The 12,653-nt window shown below is 38.2% G+C and overlaps 1 protein-coding gene across 1 annotated transcript; it reads left to right on the forward strand.

Annotated features, from left to right (window-relative positions):
- The first annotated feature begins 387 nt into the window (after nt 1-387).
- On the forward strand, nt 388-7,672 carry LOC134661749 (uncharacterized). Its single transcript, XM_063517931.1, has 8 exons — nt 388-649; nt 2,149-2,907; nt 3,401-3,461; nt 4,141-4,271; nt 5,156-5,234; nt 6,097-6,223; nt 6,966-7,034; nt 7,490-7,672. Exons 1-8 carry the CDS (start codon nt 631-633, stop codon nt 7,547-7,549), a joined length of 1,305 nt encoding a protein of 434 aa, XP_063374001.1. The 5' UTR covers nt 388-630; the 3' UTR covers nt 7,550-7,672.
- Nucleotides 7,673-12,653: the final 4,981 nt, after the last annotated feature.

The following is a 12,653-nucleotide window of genomic DNA, read 5'->3' on the forward strand; positions in this document are numbered from 1 at the left end:
AAAACATGGCAGTATTTTTAAAAAATCGTCTCGGCTTATTATCTGTCAAGCCATTTCCGTCAGTAAAAAAAAGCGGCAAATTGAAAACATGTAGGCGCGTAGAGTTATTATCTCATAGAAAATTTTGATTTCGCATCTTTTTCTACTGACAAAGTTAGACTATAGTTCATTTATGATAGTTTTTATTTTAAGTATTATAAAATGGTCCTTTCAACTACGATATTTTGTTTGTATAAAATAAACGATGCCGCTGCCATCTATCTATTGTTAGCACATTTATATAGCTATTTATAGCTGTGTCAGCAAGATCTCGCCAAGCCATTCGTTAGTCTGTCTGCAGTCTGCAGTGCTCTTTTTCTAACCTCTCGCTCTTACTGATACTGATTCTTGTGAAGCGGCCATTTTGTTTGTTATTGTGTTGTGCGATGGTTGGTTCATTACCTTCATGGTTTTACTCGACGAGCAGAGGAAGAAGATAATCTTAATGCGAATTTTTATTGTTCTTGTTACTGGACATAACGACCTGATCGAGCATTGGAACAATTTAATAATTTCTAGTCGACATTCCCCTAAGCTAAGTAGCGGATTAGTTTATGGTATTTATAGAGGAAACAAGTGAAGTGAAATTAAATGCAGGATACACAGACAGGTTCGTACAACATTTAATTCAGTCCTCATTTAAGTAAGCAGCATGTGTCATTTATTTAATTCTGGCTTTTCCAAAATAAGTCTTACTGTCCACGTACACGGCCAGTGCGAATTCATTCTGTTCTGTAACTCTAGGACAGTTGTAAGGTTAATCACCTTCATTGGCTATTTATCTAGGTTACTTTCTTTTATTTTGAATGTAAATGAAACGCGTTTGATTTCAGCAACATTTTTATTAAAATGTTTTAATATTGTGTAATTTTTATAAGTCTCATTTATCTACTCTAGTCGGGACAATGGATTTTTGCGATGTCTTTATGTACTTTCTCGTTCCCAGTGTTGACTTAGTATCTTTTGCTGACTTGGCTCATCTTGCTGGAATTAGTCACGTTCCTTTAATCCTTTCCTTTTTAACTTCTGCCTGAGAGCATTAGGTTTACCCAAACCATTTTTACTGGTAACCTACTAAAAAAATTCAGTTAAAATTTAAAATTGCTGTAGTTAATGTTTTACCATGCTTGCAAAGACGAAATAATCATATTTATGGAATTGCTTGATCAATAGAACTTATTAAAGTGACCTTACATAACCAATGACTTATGTAGGTAGGTAGTTTATAGTAGTGTCCGACCGAAACATGTTGTGGATCAAATTTAACTTGCAAGATTCCATTACATGTTAGTTACATATAGGTCGACCTAACAAAAGCGTGTTAAAATATGACAAATTGACAGATGACTGGTATTTTGTTATTCATCAATAGAAACGTGTATTTACTGCTAATGCAAATTGTCTAGAAAGGTCTGCTCCTATAGCTATTTAAGACTGATTGTAATGATCTCTACAGCCCGCCACCCTGGGCTATGGCCTTTTTTGTCTATTATGTCTTTGTTAAAGATTGGTGTTTTGTTTAGTATACCTGTATTTTTGGTTCACCAATATCAAAAGTTTGAATAAAAGGGTGTTAAATTTTCAATGTCTTTTTTTTGTTTGAAAAGGTATTCTAGGGCAGTGGTTCCAAAGTTTACTGGACTACGACCCATTTGAAAAATTTCACCATTTGGCATATATGCATATAATATTCACTCGGGACAGTCGGGACCCACGAGTGGGTTGAGAACTCGAGACCCATAGTTTGGGAAAAGATATTCTGATGAAAGATGATGATGGTATACTGAAAAAAATACACTTTAAATATTATAGGTATATAGTGATATACCTATGTGAATTTTTAGTAACTCTTGCATTTGCTCTGAAAACTACTATTGTTGACGTGTAACTGTTGATGAAGTCATTAATGATAATATCAATAAATTAATTATCATCAGGCATCGGAATATTTTTAGCATGGTATGGTAAAAAGTATGACTTTAATTTTAATGTTAACAACAACTCTATAGGTCACTTTACTCCGAAGCCTGATTATCATAGGTTTTAAAACTGTTTTGTTCTTAACAATGTGCATTTACAATTTATTTTAATCATAAATTTGTGTAACAGATCCTGACAATTGTCGGAGACTCGGGGTTGCTGAACAGTTCATCAAATTTCGGCCTTCGCCCAATTTCAAAAATATGAAGAAGTTCCTGAAATATAAACATGATTATTCAGAATCATCAAGTCAGTCTCCGCCAAATGGCAATTGTGAGCAGACTACGCCAAATACGTCAGAGAGCCCGCCCAGGAATAGCCAGCCGATGGAAAAGGAGCAGCAACCTTCCCCTGTAAAACCAGTTGTCCATCCCCCTTTGCCTTTAGAACCGCCTCCCCCAGACAAACTGCCCGTTATGCCAGTGCCTATTAAGAATGAAATTATTGATAATGATTACCCAGACCAAGAAAGTGGGCAAGAATCTCCAAATCTGTCAACAGCTGAATTGTCAACAGCTGAACTGTCAGCAGCTGAACTGTCAGCAGCTGAAACAGAAGAGTCTTCACTGAGATTAAATGAAGAGCAAGACAGATTGGCCGCAGAAAGGCCAAAAGTGACTGTTTGTAGGGATTTCATTAGAGGCACATGTGTTAGAGTAGGGTGCAGATACGCACACCAAAGGGACCTGTCTCAGCTAATGGGGGTGTATACCTTTTGCCGCAATTATCAAAATACAGTTTGCACTTTACCGCTGTGCAAATATGTCCATGCCACAGTGTTTGAAGAGCAAGAGTTCTATAGAACTGGAGTCCTGCCACCACACGCCCAGTATCATTTAAAAAAGCCTTTCTATATGCTGCCACCACCACCACCACCACCACCTGAAGGTACTACATATCTTGCAAGAGCCATCTTTTATATTGCTTGTAGGGGGTAGGGGTACATATTTTTTACATTAGGCATAACAATATATGCTTTGGTAATCTTCAGGTTTTCAAATATAAATTTCACTTGATGTCTCTTTCGACTCTTTCCAACATAATCATGTTAGAAAAAGTCGAAAGATGCTGCACTGACGCTATCTTTAGTGAAAGATTACCCTAGCTAACTTGTATATCTGTGAATTTACATAACCCGCATTATGATAACAATATATATAAAATAACTGTCTTATTTTCTAAAATAATTTTGACCTTCAGACATACTGCCAGTTGTTAATATTTTTTTTATAACCAAATTCGTGTTAGCATCCTTACTTTTAAATACTTACTGGTTTTTATACAATCCTGACAACATTTTGTAATACGAAGATGCACCTTTAAATGAAATGATGAAACACCATAGTTTTTTCACAAAATTAACATAGATAAATGTTTTCAGTAAACCCAAGCCCTCCATGCACTCCAGAGGTGCTTAATGCAGTTGCCCTTCGACGAAATCCGTAAGTACACCTAATTTGAAAGTGGACACGTCGTGATACTGTGATGTATACAGAAATTTGCAATTATAATTCAAATTCTCCACAAAATATCACTTTGAAATGAGGTCTTACTGTATCAACTTTATACGAAACATGGAGAGAGATTTGGTTGGGTCGTGTGATCAAGTTCAGTATAGTAGCGGTGTGGTCTGGGGAGCTTTTTGTGTTAAGAACTAATAGACTGAAACTAATCCTCTCTATGTTTATACCCAGTAGCTTATAAACTAGTCGGCTCTTAAGTTAAATTATGCAAATTATAATTTGTTCGACTTAAATTGAATATGCTTAGGTAAATCAGAGTACATAAGTAATATAAATGTGAAAACTGCTTGTATAATAAGAAAGTTGGTATGGCAAGTGTTGTTTTCAAAGTGTGTGGTATAGAAGTCATGATTTTTATTAATATATGTTTAAGACTAATGAAAACGGGTTACTTTGGAAGGAAATTCCTGACAAGGCGATCCATTATTATTATTCTTGAGTGTACATCTATTTTTTGTACTATACATGTATTTCATTAAAATTAACACTTGTATAATTATTTTACGTGTAATTTTCTGTCACAGTGTTGCATGTCCGGTGTTGGTTGAGGTTATATGGAGTGTATAACATCCGTCTAATGGTATTTTTTGTATTCTAGTTCAGAAAAGCCTTTAATAAGCTGTGTGCCTGTGTCTAAATTGGAGTCTAAACCAGCAGAGAATGATTTCAGGCACATGATACAAGCCATTACTTCCCCAATGAAAAGAGACTGGAACTCGATAGACCCATGTAAGTTAATTTTAATTATTAATTAAAAAACGAAGCAGTATTGAAGTTTAACATAACAACTTAAGTTTTTTTTATTAATTAATTAAATATTGTTTTATTGACATATAAAATTGGCCTCTTTGCTGGCTGAAAGCAATAGTACAATTAACAATCACTTAAAGGATTACTGTTATTTTCCTTAGCATTTTTGCTTGACAATGCTGCTAGAGTTAACTTTGCTGAATCCTATTAATTATTAATGAAGTGAAATAATAATTTCAAAAACGTTGAATTCAGTAATCAATAATCATGTAATTTTGCCAAGCCACTGCAGGTTCGAGCCCTGTGAGTGTTTTCCATTGTTATGGGTTCTGAAGCCAGGATCTATTGCCTTGGACTACAGTTTTGTAAGAACTGGCTACATGCCAGTATTCAAAAATGTTGCTAACTGAACAACAAAAGCAAGCGAATTTATGTTTTGTTTTATTTCATCCATATGGTCCTATTATGCCTAACAGCTTAACAAAATTAATCGTGGCAAATAACACAAAGATACATTAGCATTAACACAGTTCTACAAATAAATGGCAGCATTCGAAGCATCTGTATTTGTTTTTCCATTTGCATTTACAGTTTAAAGAAATACTTCATGCTTGGCTTCGAATTAAAAGGGTGAATGTAACTGATACCCTCCCTGCTATTGCTCTTTAAAGTTAAATTATAAATGAATGGCAATTGTTTTTAGTAATAAAAAGTTGACAGCTCATAACTGTGATAAGATACCGAGAGTTGGCAGAGCGCAGTCTCGGTGAAGCCACGTGGTTGGTCCGAATGCCGTGCGTACTGTTATGCTAGTGGACTGTAGCGCTTAGCGACTTGTTATATTCGATTGATTTTGTCTGCAGTCACCTCCCCGCCGCGCGACCTCGACCACAAACAACTCTTCACAAAAAAATGTAAACATTGCGACAGTACGGACATCAGGTTTGATATTTTCTACATATTGTATTATCTGTTAAAATTATGCAATTAATTATAAGTGTATGGACGATTCGCACATATTAGCTATAGCTCAGAGTGGCGTGAAATTATTGCAGAATTAACAGTTACGAGTATTGCAATGTAAGCCCATTTAAAGTGCACGCATATTTTTATTAAAGTAATTACTTGTTACGATTTATATTTGATGCATTGCAATAAAGTTTAATAGTACAGCAATCTCGCCCCTAAATTGTACTACATGTTTCGGGAGAAGTCCACCAATAAAGCTATGCGGCGCTGCAGTCGCCCTCGTGATAAACATATCATGGGGAGGTACAAATTCGTCTATTTCCTTAGACAACTTTATAGAGAGTAAAATAGCGACGCAGCTTAATGCTTATTGATTATTAAGTGATCGTCATGATATTTGTGGCGAATTATATTATTATAAAAATATGGTGGATTCTTAAGGAGAATGTATCGTATGTGGACGCGGCCACTGCACTGCCCCGTGTCCCTACATAGGCACCTAGCGCGCAAGGGCCCATTCACCCAACTAATATATTGGAGTTTAACTATATTATGACCAATGTAACAGCTCAAATTAGAGTTTGGACATTAAAATTTACATGTCAGCAGTAAATAAAATGCTTAAGCGATATTAAAATTATTAAGTAAGTTTTACCAAGTTTTTTTGAAGAATATACACAAGTTAAAAATAATTTGTATTTTACAGTACCTATGTAATGTTTAAAATAATATAATATATTTACTATTTATGTTTATATTATGTACATATATATTTTTTAAAGGTGTTTGTATTATATAAAAAAGTAGGTAAATACAATTGTACTTTCTGTTACAGACTTCAATATAATAAAGAAAAACTCGAGGCAATAGAGAAAACGAGTAAAGACCTGAAAATTAAGTCCAAGCTCCTCACGCAGAAGAGTCAAAACCTTTTCACCATCCTTCTTACAGTAATTAAAGAGGTAACAATTATATCAAAGATTATATTGTCAATAGGGAGTATAACTGCAATCTGCCGCCAGAGTGCAGCACTAGCGCCTTTCGTAATCCATAGAGTAACTTAAACATACTGTGCCTTAAACTGTTTTTTGACAAGTTTTCACAGACAATAAAACATGACATTGATACACCAAGGCGGTTTGTTTACAAAGGGCCCACCGGGAAACGCGTAATCGAAACTCAACTATCTGCCTTTTTATCGCTCGAATATGCAAGAGTGATGAATCTTAGAGCATATAACCAAACGGAGTAGCCATTAACAGGCGTTCCCCTCTGTCGAAAATAGTCGGCCAATGGTCATACACAATGTATGGTCTGACGTTTATCTGACATGGCTATTTTTACGTTACGTATACATTTGACGTGCCCCTCTCCCGCAAAATCGGCAGACTGTTTTGTACAGAAAATTACAGATAAGGCGTCTCCGTTCGGTTATATCCCCTCCAAGGATAGAATATAAATACATACGTACAAAACTTAAGAACTAAAACCCGTTCTGAGCCATGCCGGGTCCAAAGGTCCCCATCACACTTGCAGCGTTACCCCGCTGTATGGCGATGGAGACCTGTTGAATAGGATAGAATTGTCATTCTTCATCTGATACGATAAACGAATCTTGGCCTTTACAGATTATTTTAGCATGTCAAAAGTCAAAACATTATCTTAGTCGTTCGACAAATTAAAGCCAATTTATTAAATTTACAGCAGGCGGAGTCAGTCAACGGGTACAACAAATTAAAAGCGAAGCTGAACATGTGTGGTGAAAAAGAAAGGGTATGTATTACTGGTTCAAAACTAATATCTGGGAGACCGAGCTTTGCTCGGAAAACATGTAAAAACTCGAAAATCTAGTCTAAGTAAGCTTTAATTTAAGGGTAAACGAATACCTTATAAACAACGAATAATTGTTTTAACAATTTAAAAGTAGGTAATTCCTAATTTTTTTTTATGTTTGCTCATTATTTCAAATTATGTATGTATGTAAACACTTTATTGTACATAAGACAGGTTAAGATACAATATGTACGGTATGTATCTTGAGTGTCTATTTATTATTGTAAATAAATTCAAAAGTCTGCAATTATTTACATAAAGTATTTGTTAAATAGTTTTTTTTTCAAATCCAAGAACAAAACGATAAAATTTAATATTTATAATTAGTATTACCCAAAGCATTGCAAACCTGGTACCTTGCCGAATAAGTTAACACCTGTTCTTTTGTTTTTCAGGAAGTACTGCAGAACATTATTGAGAATCACAACACGCAAGTCAGTAGCAATATTATGTAAGCTAAAGCCATATTTAATATTAGGTAATATGTAACTATTAGGTTGACCACCAATGTGTCTTCCATCATCACAATACAAAACGCGGACGGTTCACAGTATTTTATCTCGGGCTTTCTGAACATAATGAGCTGTAACCTAGTTACACCATGAATACTTTAAGTTTGCGATTAACAGATGGTTTTACTAAGCATCACCGTAACACGTGAATTTAGAATTACGCACTACATGTTTGGGAGAACCTAGGTCTCCAAATTCAAGCACTGAGACTGGAGAACCCGGGGCCCGAATTCTGGGAGACGGAAGACCACCTTGAACCCGTTCTATCATAGCCAGCTCAGCGGCCCGCGTGCCAAGCTACAGCCCACGCGTAAGGTACAGTCAGCAGCAGAAGTTGCTAAGCGGGCGAGGTGTTCACAATTACCTTGACACGCTCTTATTCCCTTAACAATAAAGTCGCATCAAGATAATTTTGAACACCTCACCCGCTTAGCAATTTCTGCTGCTGACTGTACTGTGTGACTGACTCGACATGCTAATGCCCATTAGATGACACCCTGCTGTCACCTCTATTGACAAAGACTTAAGTTTCAATAGACCAGGATCTCTAGAAGAGTGTAGTATGCATAATTGTTAGACCGCAGTTTGACTTCAAATAGCATGTCTGATTCTCGCGGAGTAAGTTTCGAAGCCATTGTGTATTTTCAATTTTGCGCGAGCGCCACGTGACACGACTATCGTGCACGCCGAGCGGCAGCCCACTGCTATACGCCTGTCTGATGGGCGCGCCGGCCAAATGTACCTACACTGCGGAGTGACACCCCCCTGCTTCTGGATGGTACGTTTAGATGAGGAAAGCTCTAAGCTTTGTACGTTTTCAACTCCTGAGGGTAGATTTAGGTACATTAGAATGCCCTTCGGAATTAACTGTGCACCTGAAATCTTTCATAATGAAATGTCAAAAATATTTAAAATGGAGGGGGTAGAGGTTTACTGTGACGATATTTTGATTTGGGGAAAAACTGAACAGGAACACGATAGTCGACTAAAGGAGGTTATGAGACGGGCGTTGTTAAATGGGGTCAAATTTAATAAAAATAAATGTGTATTCAAGGTGCCTGAAATTATTTTTTTAGGTCACAGTTTTAATGCCGATGGTATGAAACCAGATAATAGTCGGGTGAAGGCAATAAGCAACTTACCAAAGCCGACTGATAAGAAAGACCTTGAGCGGTTTTTGGGAGTTACTAATTATCTTTCGAGATTCATACCTCAATATTCAGAGATATCGGCACCGTTGCGTAGTCTATTAGCAAAAAATGTTCAATTTCAGTGTCTCCACACTCATGACAACGCGTTCAAAGAATTAAAGTCAAAAATAAGTAGTAGTCCAGTATTAGCATATTATTCGCCGCATGAAGCAGTGTGTGTGTCAGTAGATGCGAGCTCGCGTGGCCTGGGCGCGTGTCTGATGCAGGGCGGGCGGCCCGTCGCCTATGCGGCGCGCACGCTCACGCCTGCGGAGACACGCTGGGCGCAAATCGAGAAAGAGCTGCTCGCAGTGGTTTTCGGGTGCACTCGATTTCACCAATACATTTATGGGCATAGTGTTATTAGTGTGGAAAGCGACCATAAGCCGCTGGAAGCTATCATGAGAAAACCACTTAATGAAACACCGGCGCGCCTCCAGCGCATGCTTTTAAAATTGCAGCATTATAATATAGATCTCCGCTACAAACCCGGAAAAGAGATGTTTATTGCGGACACATTGTCGAGAGCGCCTAGCGAGGCGGGCGTCGATAGTGATGTGTGTAAGGATGTAGTGGTGCACGTTAACATGTTATATAATAATGTGGAGGCGACACCCGAAATGCTAGGCAGAATAAAGGAGGACACGTTGAGGGACCCCGTCCTGATGGCGATTTGTGAATACTACCATAACGGGTGGCCCTATAACAAAAGAGAGGTCAAGAATATCGTGAAGCCATACTGGGACGTGCATGACGAGCTTCACGATGTAAATGGTATTTTATTTAGAAATCAGAGAATTGTGATACCGGCTTCGTTACGCAAAGAGATGGTGCGTCGAGTTCATGAGGGCCACCTGGGGGTGGATGAATGCAAGAGGCGAGCGCGCGGAGTGATGTGGTGGCCCGGCTTGGCCCGGGACGTGGAACGCGCCGTGCTGAGGGCCTACCGCGAACCACGTTCGACGTGATGCCTCCCTGTCACACTTACGTACGAATTCACAAGTGCGACAAAGAGGCAACACGTCGAACGTGGTTCGCGGTAGGCCTTCTGGCGTGCGAGACGTGCCAGCGACACCGCACGGCGCCCGCGCGCGAGCCGCTGCAGCCGCACGAGGTGCCCAAGCGCCCGTGGCAGGTACTGGCGGCGGACATTTTTGAGTTTAAAGGTAAACTGTTTTTATTGGTGGTAGATTATTTTTCGAAATTTGTTGAAATAAGTTGTTTAAATAACTTACAAAGTGGTACCGTAATTGAATCACTCAAACAAATGTTCAGTCGGCATGGGATACCAGAAAAATTGGTCACCGACAATGGGACGCAATTTACGTCTATGGAGTTTAAAGGATTTTGTAAACAATGGGAATTTGCCCATGTCACCACTCTGTACCCGAGATCGAACGGTCTCGCGGAACGCAATGTACGCACAATTAAGGGATTAATGATAAAAGCCTACGAAACAGGGAGTGATTGGTACCTCGGCTTACTAAATTTCAGAAATTCACCTGTGACAGGTGAAACATACTCTCCGGCTCAATTATTAATGAGTCGAAGTTTAAAAACGTTTACCGGTAACAGATGCGTTATTGAAACCGCGAACGGTTGATCGTCGTTTATTTAAAGACGAGAGATCCGCAAGGATAAATAATTACAAATCAAATTATGATCGTGGCACTACGGCCTTACCACAATTAAATCCTAACGATACGGTACGCGTGAAGCAAAACAAAGAGTGGGTAAAATCACAAATAGTTAACCAAGCTCAAGACGGACGTTCATACTGGCTACGAACTAACGATGGGGGAGTGTACAGAAGGAACCGACAGCACATATTGAAAGTCCCAGACACAACCAGCGAATCAGCTGCTCGTAGTCAATCTAACACTGGCCATACGCGAGGTTATTTGGACTGGGACCAGTTTCAGGGTCCTCGAGGGCTGGCAACTAGTGCCGCGACCACCAGGCCCGACCCGCAACCATCGACTTCGGCTAATGGTAATTATGTAACTCGAAGTGGCAGAGTAGTACAACCGCCACAACGGTATTAATTTATGAATTTTCCTTAAATGACACTTAGCACTGTACTGTTTACAAACGTGAAGTTTATGTTAAGTCATTTCGAACGTTAACTTAGAGACTCAAGGTCTAAATTCCATTGTTCCTTATAATGTAATATTAATTATTCGAAGGAAAATATTCAATAATATTTACATTATTTACAAGTAACTTGATTTTGTTAAATGGTTCAGTTATCACTGTTATATCTAATATCACTGTTTGTGTGACGTTTTTGTAGGAACGTCACTCTTGACACTTGTATGGATGGGATATGTCAGGGTCAAATAGGTGACAAAAGTGACTTTTTTTTTAAAGAAACGTCACTTTTGACATGTATGGATGGGGTATGTCAGTGTCAAACAAGTGACAAAAGTGACGTTTTTGAAGAAACGTCACTCTTGACACTTGTATGGATGGGATAAGTCAGAGTCAAACAAGTGAGAAATGTGACGTTTTATTTAAGAAACGTCACTCTTGACACTTGTCTGGATGGGATATGTCAGGGTCAAACAAGTGAGAAAACTGACGTTTTTTTAAGAAACGTCACTTTTGTCACTTGTATGGATGGGATATATGTCGTTGTCAATCAAGTGACAAAAGTGACGTTTTTTTATGAAATGTCACTATTGACACTTGTATGGATGGGATATGTCAGTGTCAAACAAGTGACTAATGTGACGTTTTTTTAGAAACGTCACTCTTGACACTTGTATGTATGGGCTATGTCAGTGTCAAACAAGTGACAAAAGTGACGTTTTTGAAGAAACGTCACTTTTGACATGTATGGATGGGCTATGGCAGTGTCAAACAAGTGACAAAAGTGACGTTTTTGAAGGAACGTCACTCTTGACACTTGTATGGATGGGATATGTCAGGGTCGAACAAGTGAGAAAGGTGACGTTTTGTTTTATAAATATTGACTTTCAAAGTATTGTCATTAGGCTTTTTGAACGTAGCTATTTTGAGCACTAGACATATTGATTTTCGAAGTATTGTCATTAGGCATCTTGTAATTTAAGGAATTTTGATTTTCGATAATGAGATCATTTGATTAACCTTTTGGACGCCAATTACCGATATATACGCACCGCAGGCCGCAGGTTCAACGCCAAAGACGTATTAATCGGTCATAGACCACAGAGCAACATAGACCTAGGTGCATATGCATAAAGTTCAATTTCAGTTTTGACACTTCGGTGACGTGGCGTCTGAGTGACAGCTTTTGTGTTTGACACGGCGTCGAAAAGGTTAATAGTGTATTGGGACCAACATCTTTAGGAATTTCGTACATTAGACAATTTGATTTTCGATGTTCTGTCTTTAGGAATACTTACTACGTACTTAGGATTTTTCATTTTCGAAATTATGCTACATAACCAAAAAATCATATCCATTTTATTCCGTCAAATCGATGATAGAATATAATGTGAGACAGACATAATACAATGACAAGTCTGCACTGTTTTCGTGAATTGTCAAATCACTTCATACAATTTACGGCTCTATACCAAACATGTATGGTTCGTTTTTGAAAGCAACGAAAATATACCGCTCCCTTTTACTGACAGCATCGTAACACTTCGGAACGTGTCTCACACGGAGCCCGCGTAACATAGACTACCCCACATAGATTTCGCATTATTAAGCGTTTGCAAAGACTCGTGTCGTGATCATTCAGTCATCAAATACATAGGCGGTAATTTAATTGTTATACCATACTTACATCGTGGTTTATTATTGCGTACCACCGCTGTGTGACATATTGAGGAAAGAGATCCACAGCCCGATAAAACAGTGAATTG

Source organism: Cydia amplana, chromosome Z (genome assembly GCF_948474715.1).
Source record: "Cydia amplana chromosome Z, ilCydAmpl1.1, whole genome shotgun sequence".
In the NCBI taxonomy this organism is placed as follows: domain Eukaryota; kingdom Metazoa; phylum Arthropoda; class Insecta; order Lepidoptera; family Tortricidae; genus Cydia; species Cydia amplana.